Raw genomic sequence first — 20,674 nt, 5'->3', positions numbered from 1 at the left:
TTATTTTTTTCAACCAGGAAGTTTACAAGCAAAGGTCAATGAATGTCTGCTGCATTCAGGCCAAAAAAGCAAAGAAAAGGAAAGATGCAAAGAAGGAACAATTAAAAGTGACTTAGGAAAAAAATGTTGCTTCCTCTATTTGAGATGTATTTTTTAAGATATTTTTTTAATGGCATAATGCCACGAGAAAAGAAAAATATCTATAGTTCTTACTGAAAAGAGCCTTTTTTTCTTAGTCATTTTATCAGTTGATATTTGTGGCAAATACTTAATGTTCCAGGCATTTTTTCCCAAATAAATTTTCCTAAAGGCATTTTCCATAAAGGAAATTGTGAACACATTTCACTACAGAAATGAACTTGAAAGCCTGACTTTGAGGAAAAACTAATGTTCATGGAGAAACTGCAGAGTGCAAAAGAAATAGAAGTTATGATCACTGGTTTAGAGAAGCTTGTTGTCTGGGGAAGATAAAACACTAAGCACAATGCTTTTCAGCTAAAATCAGGGTTTTGTTAATAAGGAATAAGGGGAGACTTCACAATAAAGCAGTCAACACGCAGTCTGTGGCAAGACTGTAATGCTGGTAATTATTTCAAATAAGTAAAGAACAAAAGATTGGGAGTCAACAACCAGGGTTCTAATTCAACTCTACTGTTAACTGTCATACCTAATGCAACACAGCTATGGGCATATGTGGACCCTGAGAGCATGAAAGATCAGTACCAGAAGTCCAAAACTCTGGAAATTTATGTCACTAATCTACCAGGTAGGATTTTTGATGGCTAGGCAAAGGCCTATACTAGGAAGCCAACTGTAAGAATCCAAGAGTAGAGCTAAGGAGATATTTGACAGTCCTAACTCTTTGAGGGTAACCTACTGTAACTGGAAAGCATAGTCAGCATTGTGAAACAATTGTATCAAACCACATCTTCAGCATTGTGGAAAAAATTGTATCAAACCACATCTTCAGCATTGTGGAAACAATTGTATCAAACCACATCTTCCTCAACTGTTTTTAATAGGTGACAACCATCTCCCAGCATAGATAACTATTCTTACTCTTTCACATCTTTAAAGTGCTATTCAGTATATGATATTAATATAGTTTATTATTAAGATTAAGAATCCCTAATGCTGTAAAGTTTATGGTATATAAAGCTCTCGCTACCTACCTCTGGCACCATAAAGTAGCTAAAAATAGATATAATACTAAACTGTGAATTAGGTGTAAGGAAATCCAACAAAATTCTGATTTTTCTCATGAAAATAACTTTAATGTTTTTCTTAAAATATGAAATGTCAAGTTCTGTGAAAAATATCTGATGTCCTTGTGCTTTGCTTGTGCCCTAAGATTTTTCTTAGACTCCTAGCAGGGTAATTCAGCATCCTATGTTACTTTGAAAAACGGAATCCTACTTTTCTAGGCCTTAATTTCCTCATCTGTAATGTGAAGTATATATATTATAGGAGGTCTTTAAGATCAGTTCCCTTTTAGGTGTGACATTCTAAAGTTTTTTAATAAACTAATTATCAGGAAGTAAAGGATTCTGAAATTATACTTAAAAGAGAAAAGTAGTAGAAAAAAATTATCTTTGTTTACTTGAACCGTGGTTAAATTTACTGAAAATTATTTAGCCAGAAATCAATTCGGTAAATGATCCTTCACTGAATGACCAACAGACCTAAAATTGTCAGACCAATGCCCTAATCCAGATTTAAAACATTCATCACAGCTATTTTTCTATCAGAGACAAAGACTGGGATAGATACAGGTCCTGATCCAGAAAAATATGAGTAAAGATCATCCATTCGCTTATATAACATTGAGCATTCTAGAAGTAGTAGGCATCTCACGTATTAATGAAGGAATTGACACTTAGTGGCCCAGGACTGCAAATCCCTGGTGAAATTGCTGCAGCAAAGTCTTGGTGATAACTAAAACTTAAAAAACAAAAGATAAAAAAACCACAGTAACTTGGTAAATAGATCATTCAGTGAATTGGTTTTTGGTGGACTGCTTTACTTTAGTTATATACTGCTTTCCCCCCAAAATAAATAAACCTTCAAGTATACAAAATCAAGCGAAATGGGAGCAACAAAAGAAAAATAAAGATAAGCTAGAGTATAAAAGTGAAGCAGGAATGAGACTTGATAACACATCCCATTAAGACCTAAACATGTTTCTGGTAAGCCACAAATTGACTTTAGTTATCAGTGAAATGTAAGAGTTAGGACTGTCAAATATCTCCTTAACTAGACAATTCAGTGTCCATAACATAAGGTGAAAACAAAGCAGTTGCTCATGAGATGTTCGGAGTATCATTTATGAAGAATAATAGAAATGTTGAAATAGAAAATCCTATTTAAGTTAAATTTCTTAGCATCTTTTTTGAATTTCTGAATACAGAAAACATTTTAAAACTAATTCATTTCAAATGTTTTCTTTAAAGCTCTATTTTGTCTTTAAAGTATAAAATACCTGAAAGCAATAAATTTATTTGCCAATTTTCTCAAGTATTTCTCCAGACCTTTCTGGTCTCCATTCAGACTTCTCTCCTTCACATCCAGGGAGTTCTCTCTCCAAAAAAAAGCTAAAGTATTCACTTTCCTTTCCACTCTGATTCTCAAGTCCTAATCTAGACCATCATTATTTTTTAAGTGGACAATTGAGACAACTTTCTGTCCCAACCTCTAAACTTTTTCAAATTCATTACTGCTGAGGGTGTGGTCCTTGAATCACCTGCATTAAAATAGCGGGAGCCTCAGGTCCTAGTTAAAAATGGTTGGTCATTTGGGGGAGAGAACTCTCTCTAGTTTACCTTTAGAAAATGTTATGCCGATACAGAGTAGGTGCTTCAACAAATGTTCAAGTAGTTGGAAACTATTTTTATTATACATTATAGTCTTACAGTGTAGTCTTTTATAATGCATTACAGTGTATAGTATATAATGTAGTTATCTCATTCACTTAACCTTAATTATTTTGTTCAGTCTTCTGAAATAAAACATAAACCCTTTTTTCCTTCTCTTTGTAGTATTTACAGAAGTATGTTATTGCTAAGGCTTTAAATTAGTAACTCTTGAAAGTGGAATTATAATGGTATAAGAGACTTAATCTGCCATCATCTCCATCATGTTGACTATCTATTTTCTTTTTATCCATATCTTTTAAATCTTAGTCAAGAAAGATTATTTTCAGGAACCATTTACTATCTTAGTTTTAGAAATTAAGAAAAAAAGTAATAAATTAACTCTTTTGATGAATAATTTCAAAAAATTTATAGCATATGAATCAAGTGATGTAAATTGTATTTGCCTTTCCTAAGGAAAAGTTTATTAAGAAAAATGCTTCTTTTTTTCCCCTTACCCACGGTTATTTTGGCTACTCAGTGAATTAAAGCTGTAATATAAGCTTCAGATTCCTAACAATCCATTTCTCATTTTCTAAAATCCAGGAGTCAAAAGACATTATATGTAGTCCAATATATGCAACTCCCTTAGAAAGCATTTACTTTATAAATGCCAAGGGCAAAAATGTATATGATAATGTCACTATAATGTTACCAGTTTGGGGCACCAACATATTCTATTCCTTTTTTGACCCAGGTATATTTTCCTAGCTGAATAAAACGTAACAGTGTAAAATTATAACTGAATAAAAAAATAAATTGATCAAACCCTTTAAATCTTGGCTAAAAGTTGATTTTATTATTAATAAGTTACTTTAAAAACTGAATGCAGATTCCTTTACAGACTCCTTTATTAGTCTTTCTCTTCTACTTCAAGTGTCACGAATGTCACTTTTATATTTTTCAATTTATGTGATGCATGCTGCCTTGGTGCCTAAGAGCATAATAGAAAAATGAAAACCTGAACTAATCAAAAGCTTCCCATACTGGTGAACATAAAAATGTTTTGATGGCTTCCTTCTTTGTGGTTTATGGCATGAAACTGCAGTTGGTACAACTACTGTTTCTGTTGACTTCATTGAAATCTCAGCAAAAAAAATTGTTACTTTCCTCAGAATTAATTTGTAAAATTATTTTTAACCTGGCAATTACTGAAAAGGATTAGTATAGATATTATTTTAAACATATAGATATGGATTATATGCATGAATTTTTTTTCTGCCACAATCCTGCCTTGCCATAATCTTGGCTGTGCTTTCATGGCTGAATATTGTGATCAGTCATTTATCAAGTATAAGAACATCTTTGTAACATCAATTAAGTACATGTAGTGGTTAAGAGCACAGGTTTTATAGTGAGACAGTTGGGTTCAAATCATAGTTCTGTTCCTTATTGCCTCCGTACCTTAGGAAATTATTCAACTGGGCCTGAATTCTCTCCGTTGTAAAGTAGGTACAGTAAAATCACCATATTAGATAGTACTGTTGTGAAGATTAAAGTATATAATGTCATCAAAATGCCTGGAACTAAGCAGAGTGCTTGGAATGTGGGATGTAACCATCATCCACAGTGGTAGCAGGAGTGGTATTTGTATTTTTAGTACCCATTGAATGAGATATTCATAGTCTCCTTGCCCCAAGTTAGGTATCATGGCATAAAGTATAACTCAAGAACTTTTGATTATTTTTGGTTGCAGAATTGCCCATAGTGGTTCAAGTTAAATTCCTAGTTTGAGATTCTTTTAAGAAAAAAAGCATGTTTAAAACATTTTCTTAAATGTCACACTAAAGGAAGTATCTCTTTAAAAAAAGAAATAAGAAATAAGAAAACAATTATTTTAGAAGGATTATTTTAAAAGGATGCCTTTCCTGTACTTGAACATGTTGATTTGGACTCTAAGTAAGGTACTATAATAACGTATTTTTTAAGAGAAAAGCAGCTCATCACAAACAATAATATATTTGTTTTGAATGACGTATGAAGGATAATGAAAACCAGACGCTGATGGTATCTATACACTGAACAGGATTATTCCTATAATACACTAGCATTATGCTGGTGAATGTGTTTCCATCTGGAGACTTATAATGGGGAATCTCAAATATACACCATATATTCATCATCGGCTGTAGAAATTATCATGTGGCCAATATTATTTTACATATACCCCCATCCACTTCTCCTCTTCCATAATTTGTTGAAGCAAATAATATACATGTTATTTCCTCTATAAATGTTTCCATTCATACCTCTAAAAGATAAGGACTCTCGTTGTCTACAAGAGTACCATGGTACCATTATCACACTTTAAAGTAATAATTCCTTGATAGCATCAAATAATAGTCATTGTTCAAATTTTCAATTTCCCTTAACTGTCAAAAGTTTCTGAACAGTTCGTCTGTTTGAATCAATATCTAGGTAAGCTCCACACATTGGGATTGTTTGGTACATCTTTTAAGGCTCCTTTAATCGTCCCACAGTTTTTTTTACCTCTTGAAATTTATTTGTTGAAGAAGCTGTTGAAGAAATTTGTAGTATTTCCTCGACTGGATTTTGCTGTGTAGTTAACCATACACTTCTCACCCAATTTTTCCTGTGAAGTTATAGTAATTAGGTCTAATCTAGATTTGATTTCCTTTTGTAGGGGACAAGACTAATTTATAGGTGATCGAGTGAACCTCCATCAGGAGGCTAATGTCTGTCTGGTTGTCTCTCTTTTTGGTGATTGGCAACCATTCAGGTTCAGTGCTTAGACTCATTAATTCATCAGGTATTGCAAGATGCTGGTATTCTAACTCTTACATTCCTTCTTGATTTATTAGCTCTACTATTTCTATAAAGAGAACTTTCATCTATTATTTGGGTAGTTTAATGTTTGGTTTAACTGTTAACCCATGAGAACAATCCACAGAGGTGTCATCACACAACTAATTTTCAACTATCTGCCAACTTTATGGTCATTGTAGTTCAGAAATGGTTATTTTAAAATATGTATCTATTTATATGTTTATAGATACAGATATAAATCTCTTTGTGTGTTTAAAGTTGAATTCATTAAGAATATCAAAAAGATACCAAGTCCATGAATAATTATAAATATAAATTTAATTTAAAAAATAAAATTCCTAAAGTTTGTACCAGCTTTATAAATTTCAAAATATCTGTGAATTTGCCTAGAATTTTCTGACATATTGATCACTTGTGTTTATTTCGTTTGTAATATTTATTTCTATAAAATGTTAATTAAAAGGGAATGCAGTGGTGTCTTTTGAAAGAAGAGGATGTCATTCCCCGTATCAGGGCAATGGAATGTCGTAGAGGAAGACCACCAAATCCAGATAGACAGCGAGCAAGAGAGGAATCCAGGATGAGACGTCGGAAGGGTCGACCTCCAAATGTTGGCAGTGCTGAATTTCTAGATAACACAGATGCCAAGTTACTAAGAAAACTGCAAGCTCAAGGTAAGAAACAGAGCGTATCTGACACTGTAATAGTCATATTAAAAAGTGTAAATATTTCTTATATTTTTGACTGATGAAAGATTAACACTGCTCTCAATTTCTAAAAAGTAGATATTTGTGTTAGAGTAAAAATGAGAAAATAAGGATTCCCACTGGTAACTGGAGTTCTTTGATTAGGTAAGCTCCTTTCAAGAGCCATATTCATAAACACAACAGACCCTGTGTGTTGAGAACTACAAAGGTGGGTGATAAGCTTTTAAGGCTTGCACTGAAAGGGCATCTACCAGCACTCGGCACATGCCTTAAGGTTGTGCCAACCTTCTGGAAATTCTCATTTTAACAGCTCCCGATTCCTTGAGGTGGTACAAGGGGATAACTCCAAAATATGTGGATCTGTGGAGTAAATTTTCAGTCAGAGAACTCCAATTACTGGTAAGTAACCCCAGTCTTTGGGTTCTTCTGTAGTATGCACATATTACAGATATTTTCAAAATGCCCAAGTAATAGATTTAATTCACAAATATTTATTTTAAGACCATCAGAAAGTATCACGGTCAAGCACAAAGTGCTCATAATAACCTCAAATGTATTTATGATTCAAAAGTGTGCACAAATTGTTAACATTAAGTTCCCAGGCTATGTCTGACACAGAAAAAGCTGGCAAAAATAAAACAGTCCTTCCCTGAGTTTGAGTTACTAGTTACAACTGGGAAGACTCTTCTTGTGAAGGGCTTCTTGTGAAGGCTATCTGACTATATATCAGGATATGTGTTGGTGTTTTATATTCACAAGCATATATATAAACATATATATCAATGTAAAATAAAAGTTCAACAATAAGAACTAACTTAGAAGACTAACAGGATTTTACTTCTCATAGGTTTTCTCTGGGGGAAAAGCCTGACTTATTTGTTTATTGTAAACAACATCATAATGTTGACTTCTTTGTAGCTCCTTTGTTTTTGTTATGAAACAAATTATCTATGACAAAAACTCATAGAACAGAAAACTTTCTGTAAAAGATATTCATGAGTGGAATCATTATTAAAAGTTTTTTGTTAGGCTATCAGAGACTCCTATACATAAACTGTACATAAACTCCTACACACACATGCCTTCAAACACTCATATATATACATATGTATATATAATATGTTGTATTACATATATATCCTTTTTGATTTCTAAAATAAATGGCTTATAGTGTACATACTATTCAGCTTGCCTTTTTTTCCACTTAATTTATCTTGAACATCTTGCTGTATCAGCACTTAAAAATCAACCTTATGCTTTTAATAGATGAATAGTGAGTGATACTGTGTATGATTCTACCATACTTCATTAAATTAGTCTCCTTTTGGTGACTGTTCTAGCTATTTCCTGGTATTTGCTATCACAAACAGTACTGCAGTAAGTACATATTACACATATCTTCACATCCTTCTACAGATGTGGCTATCTATAGTATAAAATCCTAGAGATAGAATCTCTGAATCAAAGGGTGTGTGCATTTTCAATTTTGGTAAATAGCAGGCACATATTATCTCCAAAAAGATTGCACCAGTTCATACTTCCACCAGTGGCATGTAAGTTAACTGCCTGGTATGTAACTTAATGTTGTATAAGTTTTTCTCTGTCTTAGTATGTTTTTAAAATGTTTTAAAAATATTTTTAAAAGTTATTCTGTTTGGTTTCTATTAAGACGTTTATCTCCCTTGAATAGTTATTAGTGAAGGTTAAAAATAAGTTAATATATTAACAGATACAGCCGTACACGATGAGTTTTTTAAATTAGTATTGTCAATAAACCACTGCCTCTTCTAAAGAATGTATAATAGTGGGGAATGTGCATTGTTTGCATAAAATAAGAAAGCTTGAAATTAACTCATGTCCAAAGTCTGGGCTCTTCATGCATGTTTTGCATATCTTATACAAATAGCATTAATACTTAGTATCCAAAATGGCAACTTTATATTTGCAAAAGTAACTAAATTTTTACAAAATAGAAGTTGATTATTCAACTTTTACTCAATGTTTTTTCTCCCTCTAGATTTCAAATTGGTTTGTATTCCATTACATGCTTTTCCCTTGTTGTATTATGTTGCATTTTGCAAATTATTTTACATTTGACCTTACTGTGTATATATGTTCTTTCTCGCATGTATATAAATGTTAAATATTTAACAGTAGATAAATAATAATTATTAATATGTACAAGCAAATGTGATATAATATGCATTTTTTTTTCTTGGGAAGAAAAGAAAATAACAATGAATCACTATCACCCCTTTTATTTCTAAAAGGCTTCTACATTAACAGTTTGAGGGGGTTATCCAAGGGGATTCTATAAGTTTCTGTTATATATTATCATCGTACAAGGACTCAACTAGGCTGAACAACTGGACTTAATTTGAAGAAAGATTCAGAACAGTAAAATAAATGCAAACTTTGAATGTACTTTCAAGCGTTGTGAAATGAGAGGTCTCTAATTTCTCAGGGAATACAAATAAGAATCTGACAAAGTTTGAATATGAAAAAAACTTTTAACCTTTCTAAATAAACCTGCTTCTTAATTGGCCAATACCATTCATATCTCAGATTTTCTGAGATACCGAGTAACACTTGTCCATTTCATACATTGTAGAATCTGAGATGCCCTAGACTATGCAATGCCCCGTTATTTTAAGATGTTCCACTAAGGAAGAAAAGTGCTGCCAATTTTTACACACACTCTGATTTTAGACGTGTGTAAAAATGCATCTTAGGGGGCTTCCCTGGTGGCGCAGTGGTTGAGAATCTGCCCGCCAATGCAAGGGACATGGGTTCGAGCCCTGGTCTAGGAAGATCCCACATGCCACAGAGCAACTAGGCCCGTGAGCCACAATTGCTGAGCCTGCGCGTCTGGAGCCTGTGCTCCGCAACAAGAGAGGCCGCGATAGTGAGAGGCCCGCGCACCGCGATGAAGAGGGGCCCCCGCTTGCCGCAACTAGAGAAAGGCCTCGCACAGAAACGAAGACCGAACACAGCCATAAATAAATAAATAAATAAATAATACATAAATAAATAAAATAAAGGTTGCTTCAAAAAAAAAAAATGCATCTTAGAATCAAAGAAGTGTGGTATATGTAAAATATCCCTAATTCTAAGTGAAAATAAACTTTATTTCAAAATAAATTTTTACCTTTGAAATTTAAAGAGACAAATTCTTCAACCATGAAAGATAGTTTTCAAATTAATATTTCAAATGCTCATTACAATAATAATATATTCAGCAACCATAAACCAAATAAATGAGAAGATATTGGGAGCAGTTTATTCCTCAGAGCCTGAGTGAATTTTCTTGGTCTCTAACTCATTCTCCTTCATCCATGGTGTCTAATTTCTTTTAACATTTTTTTTCATGTTTTCTCCGACTGTTCGTAACATGAAAGTTAAGCTATATAAATTTTAAGTGATTAATCCAAATTGTATCTTCCTTGCTAAAGTGAAAAGATATGAGTTGAGCTTTTTAATGTTTTTCTTTTCCAGGAGTTTAAACATGAAAATTGCTGGAGTTTGAAATTGACTGGTACATTCATATACAAAAATACGCCAATATATGTGATAAAAATTTCTTTATTATAAGCCAAACTTCTATTAGAAAGCATCAGTTTAGCTTGGAACAAAACATCATACTTATGCCACCTTTTCTAGGAAATTTTTTTTTAACCACTTAGCAACCCTTTATATTTTAAGGCAGATTTAGGTCTTTATATCAGAGTTCAGTGAAAGCCTTCAATTCTTATATGTTAAAAAAAAATGTTTACCTGGATCTATCATAGATGAGAACAGTGTCCTGCAGGTGTATTATTATCAGAGCTTGCTAACTCTGCAGGCCAGTTTATACATTTTTATTTCTCAGAGTATTTCGTGAACAGGAGAATCCTTTTTATGCGGCTCAGAAATTTTTGATGATGCTTAAAACATCTTAATACTGAAAATTATTGGAAGATTGGAGGTATACATTAGTATCAGCTTCTATTTCATCTTTTATTAACACTTCAAGTTTCCTAGATAAAATCAAACCTTCTTATATCCCCTCCCTTGTTTTTAAGTCTTCATGATAGAAAATCAACCATAGTAACCAACTGCACCTCAGCTGTTACCAGGACATAGGGTTAAGTTTCTTTCTAAAATCTCAAGGCATTTAAATTTCTCTAAGGGTTTTAGAAGTAGTAACATACAGACTGTGAAGTCAGAAAGTCCTGGGTGTGTATCTTGACTCTGCTCTTTAACTTCTGTGAGCCTTAGTTTATTTCATTTGTAAGCTGGGCATAATGTTACCTATCTCACAAGGTTGTTATGAAAATTAAACAAGATCATGTAAGTTTAATACAACAGTTCAATAAATGGTGGAAGTTATGAGTAGAGCTCAAGTGATTCGGGTAATCATGTGATTACCCGAATCACATGATTACCTGAATCAATCACTTGATTAGGTAATCAAGTGATTACCTAATCATATTCATTATCGGTGAATATAAGTTTCTTAAAATTCTTCACCTGCTACAAAGTTGAAAACAATGTCTAATGTAAAGTGGTATTTTCTAAAATGATTTTATGAATGATATTATGATACACCACTTTTATAGTTAGAAGTATTTTGATCAAGTTTGCCAGCAGAAGAAAGTGTGACGTTACATGCTTTTCTGTATCAGCTACCTATTGCCACATTAAGGCCAACCACAAAACCTCAGTGGTGTACAACTCTAAGCATTAACTGTTTGTGCGGATGGAATGAGCTGGTGGCAAGTTAGGCAGTTAGGCATCTCTGCTGATCTTGGCTGGGCTTTTTCACATTAGTCAGGTCAACTGGCTCCATGTGTCCCAACCTCCGGCAGCATAGCCCGAACATGTTCTCATAGTAAAGGGCAAGGCACAAGAGTAAAAAGAGTAGAAAGAGTACAGGTATACTTTCAGACTTCTACTTGCATCACACTGTTTACATTCCCATTGGCCAAAGAAGATTACATGGCTGAACTCAAAATCAAGGAACAAGAAAATATATTCCACGCATGTCTTGATGAGAGGGGACGGCAAAGTCACATTACAAATGGCATGGATAGTCAAGGAATGAAGACTTGGGACCATTAATTATGTCAGTCTATCCCAGTTTCATACATTTGTCCTTAAAAAGTATGAGAACTAGGTTGTCCTTAAAACTCATTGACATTCTGTACTCTTTTTTTTTTTTAATTGTTTATTTATGGCTGTGTTGGGTGATCGTTTCTGTGCGAGGGCTTTCTCTAGTTGCGGCAAGCGGGGGCCACTCTTCATCACGGTGCGCGGGCCTCTCACCATCGCGGCCTCTCTTGTTGCAGAGCACAGGCTCCAGATGCGCAGGCTCAGTAATTGTGGCTCACGGGCCCAGCTGCTCCGCGGCATGTGGGATCTTCCCAGACCAGGACTCGAACCCGTGTCCCCTGCATTGGCAGGCAGACTCTCAACCACTGCGCCACCAGGGAAGCCCTGTACTCTTTATTTAGGAGATTTAGGCGCTTTCCTTCATAAATGAAAATATCAATGGATTCAAAAATTTTACCATTTGTATAGCGGGTTGAAATGCTAAGTCTGGGGGCTTTGTTCTATTTTGGGTTCTTTTTCTTTTTTTTATATATTTTGTTATTTTTAAGACTGAAGCTGAATCACTTTTTTTTACATATTAGCAGGTACTTTCATACTAAGTGAGGATTACATGAAATGTGAAAAAAAATGTACTTATATTAGCCTTTGTGATGAGGATTAAGAGAGGCATCATTTTTGTTATGTATACAGGATCATATTGGATGAAATAGTTTGGCAATTTCTAGGGGAAATGAACATGACATTTTCTGAGGTTCTCCTACTTGGTATCTAATGTTTGGCAATTTTCTTAAAAATTATGTCCTTCATGATGATACCAGTTTCACAGGAATTGTTTTTAGGTTAGCAGTTATGTAAAGTTGTTAATAACATTCCTTGAAATTTTGTATTTTTCAGAAATAGCCAGGCAAGCAGCACAAATAAAGCTTTTGAGAAAACTGCAAAAGCAGGAACAGGCTCGGGTTGCCAAAGAAGCTAAAAAACAACGAGGTGGGTGATTTAAATGGTAGCATAAACTTGAAGAGTGAATATTGGGTAATTCATAAGAGGCATCTCTTCTTTGTTCCTTTTCTGATGATATCTGTGCCTTGATTTTTCATCGTAGCAATAATGGCTGCTGAGGAGAAGCGAAAGCAAAAAGAACAGATAAAGATTATGAAACAACAGGTATGTTTATTCATTGGAACTGATTTTTAAAACACAGGCATTGTTTTGGGGATCCATCTGTATCTCTCTATATGTACATTATTTTCATTGAAATTGACTGATACATTCATATACAAAAATACGCCAATATATGTGATAAAAATTTCTTTATTATAAGCCAAACTCATATTCACAATCAATAAATACAGTTATTGATTTCTGAAATAACTGTATTTCACATTAATGTTATGCATCTTATTTAGAAAATTGTCCTCTTTCATTAGTTAAAATTCACCTCATTTTAAAACGAAGTCTTCTACTTCCAAGTTTTTCTAAGAATTGATTACCAAACAGTAAATTGTATAAATACTTTTAATATCCTGATAGACTTTGAATATAAGTTGACATCATGAATAACTTTCTAACTTTTTGAATTAATGTATCAGTAAATGAAGGATATTCCTTAAATATTCAAATTTTAATAAGAAAAGCTGTTGTCCTAAATCATGTAAAATACTAGTAAAAAATTAAATTCAAGTTATATAGAATAAGGTTTGCCTCCATTGCTTGTGATTGCTTTCAGAGTTACTAAAAAATTACTGCAGTCGTCTCTCAGTATCCACAAGGGATCGGTTCCAGCACCCCCATGGATACCAAAATCCACAGACGCAAGTCCCTTATGTAAAATGGTGTAGTATTTGCATATAACCTATGTACATCCTCCTGTATACTTTAAATCATCTCTTGATTATTTGTAATACCTAATACAATGTGAAGGCTATGTAAATAGTTGCCAGCATGGGGCAAATTCAAGTTTTGCTTTTAGGAACTTCCTGAAAAATGTTTTTTCTAATTTATCTTTGATCCATGGTTGGTAGAGAACATGGATGCAGAACCTGCAGATAAGGAGAGCCAACTATAGTGCAAAATATGAAAAAAGCATCATTTCAGCAGCATTCTGTTGTATATCTACAATACCTCTCCTGTGTGTAGTTTTCAAAATTAAGTATAGGTAAATAAAGTAATTTTAAAATTCTTACAGGTAAAGTATTACATGACAAGATATTCAACTTTATTGAAGATGGGAATGTGTAAACTACTCTCCCATCTCCATATATTCACTGTAATCATTAAAGCAGAAAGGAAATGGGGCTAACTAATATTCTTTAAAAAATTTGAAATGGCAAGTAGTTATTTCTGAGTATGAAATAAAGTCAATTGTGTTATTATATAAATAACTGCTAAATAAATGGCTTGGGTTGGATTTGATGTGGCTGTCTCGAAGGTTCTTTCCAGTATTGACTAAAGCACTATGATTAGAAAGAGTTGATATGGAATTGGGATTCAGAATTTAGTTTACAGTCAGGCAGACTGTAAGAGTTGAATATGGACTCTGCTACTTAAGAATTTTGTAACCTTAGATGAATTTCTTAACCTCTAAGTCTCTATTTCCTCCACTGCGAAAGAAAATTACTGCATTATCTGAAGATTAAATGAGGTGATAAATGTAAAGTACATGCAACAGTGCCTGGCACAAAGCAAATGGTCACTTTTTAAAAGATGATATAAAACACCAAACTGCATGGTAAACTCTTTTACCGTAATTTAAAGTAGTCAGCTGTACACTTGAATTCCTTTAGTTTGTTAATTCCAATTAGTTTGTTAATTGTCACTGCTAAAGACACTGTAAGGTTGACGTATAAATATCTAGTCTAATGAATGCCTTTATTAAAATATAAATATTTACTGTATATCACATATATGTAAAAATAAGTTTATATTTCATTTTAAAGTGAAATACTATTGTTTCTAAATATTATACTTTTTCATAGCTTATCCTATTTCCTAATGGCTAGAGATCCATCAAATCTTATCAGCACTTTAAATTCAGCTTTGTGATCCTAAAGTCTTGAAGTGGCTACAACCTAAATATACATGGTTTTTTGCTGCTCATCAAAAAAGCAGCTGCATAGCACAGGGAGATCAGCTCCGTGCTTTGTGACCACCTAGAGGGGTGGGATAGGGAGGGTGGGAGGGAGACGCAAGAGGGAGGAGATATGGGGATATATGTATATGTATAGCTGATTCACTTGTTATAAAGCAGAAACTAACACACCATTGTAAAGCAATTATACTCCAATAAAGATGTTAAAAAAAAAAAAAAGCATTGGAGTCCCAACGTTTCAGCAATGTTAATACAAATGAGCTGATCATAGAGTTTTATCAAGATAATTATCTGAGGCTAGTTTCAGAATGCAATCTGACTTATTCCTTATTGCCAACAAAGTGAATCAAAGTATACCTTAGGTCTACTCACATAGTCAGTTACATAATGCCTACTTTAAAGTTAGCATTAGATCTAGAATAAAATAGTAGCATGTGCTTCTGGATTATTTTTTCCACCTAGTAGGCCAGTATCACCAGATAGTCCTCAAGACAATATTCTGGAAGCTTACAGAAGCATTATTATGAAGCAGAAGGAACAAAGGCATTGGAATGTGACCAAGGCTCTGTACTTACTATTTGATTTAAGGCAAAATATTTACTCTCTAGGAACTTTAGCTTTCTCTTAGGTAAAAAGAAGATAATTTCAACTCTTTTTATGATCAATAAGATATTTTATGTAAAGTGCCCAGTTCAGGGGTTGGATACCCAGTATTATACAGTGAATCTGTATTATAATAACTTATAAATAATGTTTATCTCTGCTAATGCTAATGACACCACTACCATTATATATGTGTGTGTATATATAGGTATATGTATGTATATATTGAGATCAGTGTGCAAAAAAAGAAATGTTTAAAAACGTTAAAGTATAGCTTGCAAAGGTACAGCTAGCATCTGGAAATTGGAACAGGTATTATAACATTCAGCAGTATAAAATGTGTTCGCTCTGGAAACCCTACGACAAATGCAATTTGCTAGTAGGAAAATTGGGGTGTTTTGGGGCAAACTATGTATTATTATTGAGTACCAATTTGGGACTTTCAAAGGGGTTTCTGAACATGAAATTGTTAACATTGTGCTGATAGCATATGAGATAATGTTTTTAAATCAAAATGTAGTTTTATCAAACTTTAGATAATCACTGAATTCTAAAACAATAACTAGTACATTAAATTTAGACAATGTGAACACCAATTATGCCATTGGAATCATTCTCTAGAATGTTCAATTTTAATTAAGCCTTTTTAAAATAATATTACAGATTCTTTCTGAATTTGGCTTATTGTAGTAGTTAAAAGCAATGTAATATTATCATGTTATTCATCATGTGAAGTAAGAAATTATAGTATGGAAATTGTTAATGGTAATCTGTTACAGTTGTGTGGCACCACACACTTTTTTTTATTATAAATTTATTTATTTATTTATTTATGGCTGCGTTGGGTCTTCGTTGCTGCGCGAGGGCTTTCTCTAGTTGCGGCGAGCGGGGGCTACTCTCCGTTGCGGTGCGCGGGCTTCTCATTGCAGTGGCTTCTCTTGTTGCAGAGCACGGGCTCTAGGCGCGTGGGCTTCAGTAGTTGTGGCTTGCGGGCTCTAGAGCGCAGGCTCAGTAGTTGTGGCGCACGGGCTTAGTTGCTCCGCGGCATGTGGGATCTTCCCAGACCAGGGCTCGAACCCATGTGCCCTGCATTGGCAGGCGGATTCTTAACCAGTGCGCCACCAGGGAAGCCCCTGCCACACACTTTTTAAGCATTTTTAATTTATTCATGACATAGTGAGAGAGGGCAAACACCTCTCCCTATTTTATACAAGAGTAGTTATTCTTTGCTCATGATCATCCAATGAATGACAGTAACTCAGGACTAGCCTTAGGTTTTCTCACTCCTGATACACTATTTGTCTACCTTTCTGTCCTGTATTTATTTAAAACTAAGTATAATTGTAACTGCAGATACTTACAAAAATCCACAGGCTAAATGAGTTTAGTATACCTAGTTTCTGTATACATATTTAGCATTTGTATTTTACAAATTGTTTTGAGAAATTTTATAAAGTCATGTTAATTTGACATGAACATATATATGATGTTAAACTAAACAATTAAATTTTACATCCACCATGGGCAACCTTTGGTAACTCTGTATTTATATCTTAACTTATTTGATTCGACTTAAATACTTTTCACCTAGATATTTAGTTTATTTTATTATCTTAAATTATTATAATTTTTTCTACAGGAAAAAATTAAGAGAATACAACAAATCAGAATGGAAAAAGAGCTTCGAGCCCAGCAAATTCTAGAGGTAGAATTCTTAAATGTGATATGATTAAAGTAATATAGTCATATATTTTAAAGTCTACAAAAATAAAAATCTTACTTACATATTCTGTCACTCATACAAATTAATATGTCCATCAGAAATTCTCTTTAAGCATAATGCATAGAGTAAGACCTTATCTGAACCTTATTTAGCAGACTTCTAATCCTAACAACCCAGGAAATAAGACAAAAAAGAAGAAGAAACCAGGAAAACTTCTGAACAGCCAGTATAGGTGTCATAAGGTTCATGTGCTGAAACTCGTGTTCTTTACTTTTAGAAAACTCATTAGGACTTATAGTCAGATATTTACTTTTAATTTAGAAATAAAATATTACAAGAGTGAAAGTAAATTTTAAACGTAGAAACAGTTTAATCAGCTTGTTTTTCTGGCTTCTAATATACCCTGCTTCCCCACAAGCTGATGGAATAGGACTAGAGGACATATATGGGAATCAGTAAAATAATAGCCACAAGATATAGCAAGGGAAAATACAGAAAAACTCCAACCAGCATGTATAGGAATTCAAAAGCCTAGCAAGAGTCTGTGATCTTTTAGTTGAATAGCAAGCAATTTTCAACACCTTAACAGCTGAAAGGCATTACTCTGTGGAACTGTATAGTATAATCACTGATGTTCAGAATAATTGCCCCAAGTCATCAAGAAAAAGCCAAATTATATTTAGTGTAGTGTGTCTAAGCAGTATATATCTCAAAATTATTTCCATCCAAAATAGTGAAAATAAACTTCTAATGTTCAAAATTGCTATAACCTCCCAGCTATTCAGGAAACTCTTGGTATAAACGATTTATTCCCTGAGGGTGTCAAATAGCTGAAGTGTTCTATGTTACATGATTATTCCTTCTAGAAATATACACGTTTCCTTATCCATTTCAAATTAATTTTAAAAATCCAAATCAAAAGTACTCCTATCTTCAAGTAAATTGACAGTAGCTACTGGATAGTTATCAAACTACTAGATAATTAATGACTTTAACATTATGACGCTCAGATTTGGTATCATGACCTTGATATTCAAAATGTACTTCATGAAAGATTATAAGTTTCCATTCTATCTTTTTAAAAAACCTTGAATGTAATCACAATATACAGCTAGAGAAAATCAGATTTAATGTGTTTCATTTATATCAGCTGAGTAATGGATTACTTTATCTCAAATTTCAAGTATTAAAAAAATCCAAATAAAGTGGACATGTTCATTTTTAAATGTTACTGATTTATTATTTAAATAACTTTTATTATCAGTTAAAATCTATCCCATCTTCTAATTTTTTTATGGTGATCATGTTTTACTTTTAAAAATCAGAAAAAGAAGGAAAAATTACATAAAATAATTTTTTCTGTGATTAAGTTTTAATGTAAAATAATAAACACTCAATTATTTCAGACTTTTAATAGAATTTGAAGAAGTCAAGAAAAGCTGACATACTCTTATGAATTTAAGAATTTTTTATATCTTAATGCTAATCTATACATTAGAAATGAAATTAGTATGTTAAATACAATATTAACTGTGGGAAAATCTGTAATTGTTTACATATATGTTCCATGTTGTTTTGTACCTGTGAGGCATGTAGCTCCATTTTCAAGTCATAGATTGCTTTCAAGTTGCAGTGGTGCTGTTGCATGACTTTGAGACCTGTTTTGCATGCACAGGCAAAAAAGAAAAAGAAGGAAGAAGCAGCAAATGCCAAATTATTGGAGGCCGAGAAACGAATAAAGGTTAGTTTAGATGAGAATCAGTTTTCATTTTTCAAAAATAAAAACTGTATGATATTATACCAGTATCAATTATTAAAAAAAATAGCCCTCCTCAAAATGACTATCTAAAAAAATGTTTAGCACAGATAAAACATGTGTATACTGTGTGTTTTTATTGTATGTATATTGTATGTATTTTTTTATATTTCATGATACAGGTTCTGTGTGATACTTTGAGCTCTTTAAATAGCAGACCAAATCAGAAATGCAAACTATTGCATAATACCTGTATATAGTTTTTTTTTTTTTTTTAATTTTTATTTTTATTTATTTATGGCTGTGTTGGGTCTTCGTTTCTGTGCGAGGGCTTTCTCCAGTTGCGGCAAGCGGGGGCCACTCTTCATCGCGGTGCGCGGGCCTCTCACTGTCGCGGCCTCTCCCGTTGCGGAGCACAGGCTCCAGACGCGCAGGCTCAGTAGTTGTGGCTCACGGGCCCAGTTGCTCTGCGGCATGTGGGATCTTCCCAGACCAGGGCACGAACCCGTGTCTCCTGCATTGGCAGGCAGATTCTCAACCACTGCGCCACCAGGGAAGCCCTGTATATAGTTTTGATGGATAAGATCTCCCCAGAGCTATTTTGTATCATTTATGTTTAAGTTTCAAATTGTGTTCGAAATCCGATTCTCTCCTTAGATTAAAACATTCTCTTTGTTAATGTCTAACAACTGTTTTAACTATTAAAAAGCGAAAAGCCTACAGAAACAAAAACCTAACTTTATCAGCTATAATTGACCAATAATAAAATTAGCCATTGTTATTTATTGTAACTTGATGTGTTGTTTGGGGATGTTTTGGTTTTGATTTTCTGGCCTGAAACATAAGAGAGTTGGACCCTCACTCCCCCTCCAGCCTCCACCCCGACACACATTACACCCCTTACCTTCCATTTTTTCTGATAGTTATTTACTGAAATTGGGCAGCCATGTGGTCCTACCAGTTCAAGAAACAGCCACTACAGCTATATCATAAAACCAGGGAACTGTTTGTTACCTTTTTCTACATAGACTCTCTTACTTTGTTCTTTAGATTTCTACTCCTTTTCAAAATGGCTGCCCTTAATGTTAATTAATCCATATTTTACCTTTATAAAAAGATTCAGATTGGTGACATTCCCAGTACTGCTTGTATTAAGCCCTACCCCTTTGGGATGGTGCCCTCAATCATAGGTGGGCATAAAAATCTCAAGCTGATTCCTTTTCTCTTGTCACTCTCATTCCTACACAGTGATAGAAATGATATATATGCTGTTAATCCCAGAGTGTATTTAGGGATTTATATTCAGAGTGGAGAGAGTTTTAATTAGCTAGATTTGAGGGTTGCTTCATTATGTTTCCTTTTTTTTTTTTCAGTGCCAGTTGTATCTGATATGCTCTATCTAGCTAGTCAGTTCAGTGAATGGGTCATTGAAGTGTGCTTGCTATTAGGTCACTGAATTTCAACTCTAAATGGCTACTGAATAAGGATCCTCGCTCCTGTCATACGGTTTTTATATATTAGGTAGAACCATATGAAGTTGCCACTTTATAAGTAAAAAATTATTGGATATTTGCAGTTTCATATGGTTCAACCTAATGGAAGACTATAGAATCTCAGAAAAGGAACTTTTAATACTTGTTGCATGTTCTAAATTTTCCCTAAAAATCCATCTTAACAGTTTCTTATTTTTAAGGAAAAAGAAATGAGAAGACAACAAGCTGTTCTTCTAAAGCATCAGGTCTGTAGACACATAGTTATACAATTGTCGAAATGTACATTTTATAATTTTTCTTAAATCTGTTTTTGGAAAAATCTTCAAGATATTTTCTTTAAAAGTTCCAGTATAATTCCTGCTTAAATTCCTGGTTTTGGGATTGGTGTCTTTCGGGGGGTTAAAAATTGGTTTCATGACTCTGTGATTTCTGTTTCATAATGTTGTGCCAACTCTTTCTACCAGGAGTTGGAGAGGCATAGACTAGATATGGTATGGGTATGTTTATTTCTGTACAT

General features: G+C 33.5%; 1 protein-coding gene across 1 annotated transcript in view; it reads left to right on the top strand.

Annotated features, from left to right (window-relative positions):
• BAZ2B (bromodomain adjacent to zinc finger domain 2B) overlaps positions 1–20,674 on the top strand; it is a 291,809-nt gene that overhangs the window by 207,191 nt on the left and 63,944 nt on the right. The window contains 7 exon segments of the mRNA XM_036858503.1: positions 6,160–6,370; positions 12,389–12,481; positions 12,597–12,658; positions 16,825–16,890; positions 18,584–18,649; positions 20,358–20,402; positions 20,622–20,648. Of these exon segments, the coding sequence (XP_036714398.1) occupies positions 6,160–6,370; positions 12,389–12,481; positions 12,597–12,658; positions 16,825–16,890; positions 18,584–18,649; positions 20,358–20,402; positions 20,622–20,648 (570 nt within the window).

Source organism: Balaenoptera musculus, chromosome 7 (assembly GCF_009873245.2).
Source record: "Balaenoptera musculus isolate JJ_BM4_2016_0621 chromosome 7, mBalMus1.pri.v3, whole genome shotgun sequence".
Classification (NCBI taxonomy): domain Eukaryota; kingdom Metazoa; phylum Chordata; class Mammalia; order Artiodactyla; family Balaenopteridae; genus Balaenoptera; species Balaenoptera musculus.
The sequence above is the reverse complement of the archived record's forward strand: the minus strand, read 5'-3'. Positions and strand labels throughout refer to the sequence as shown.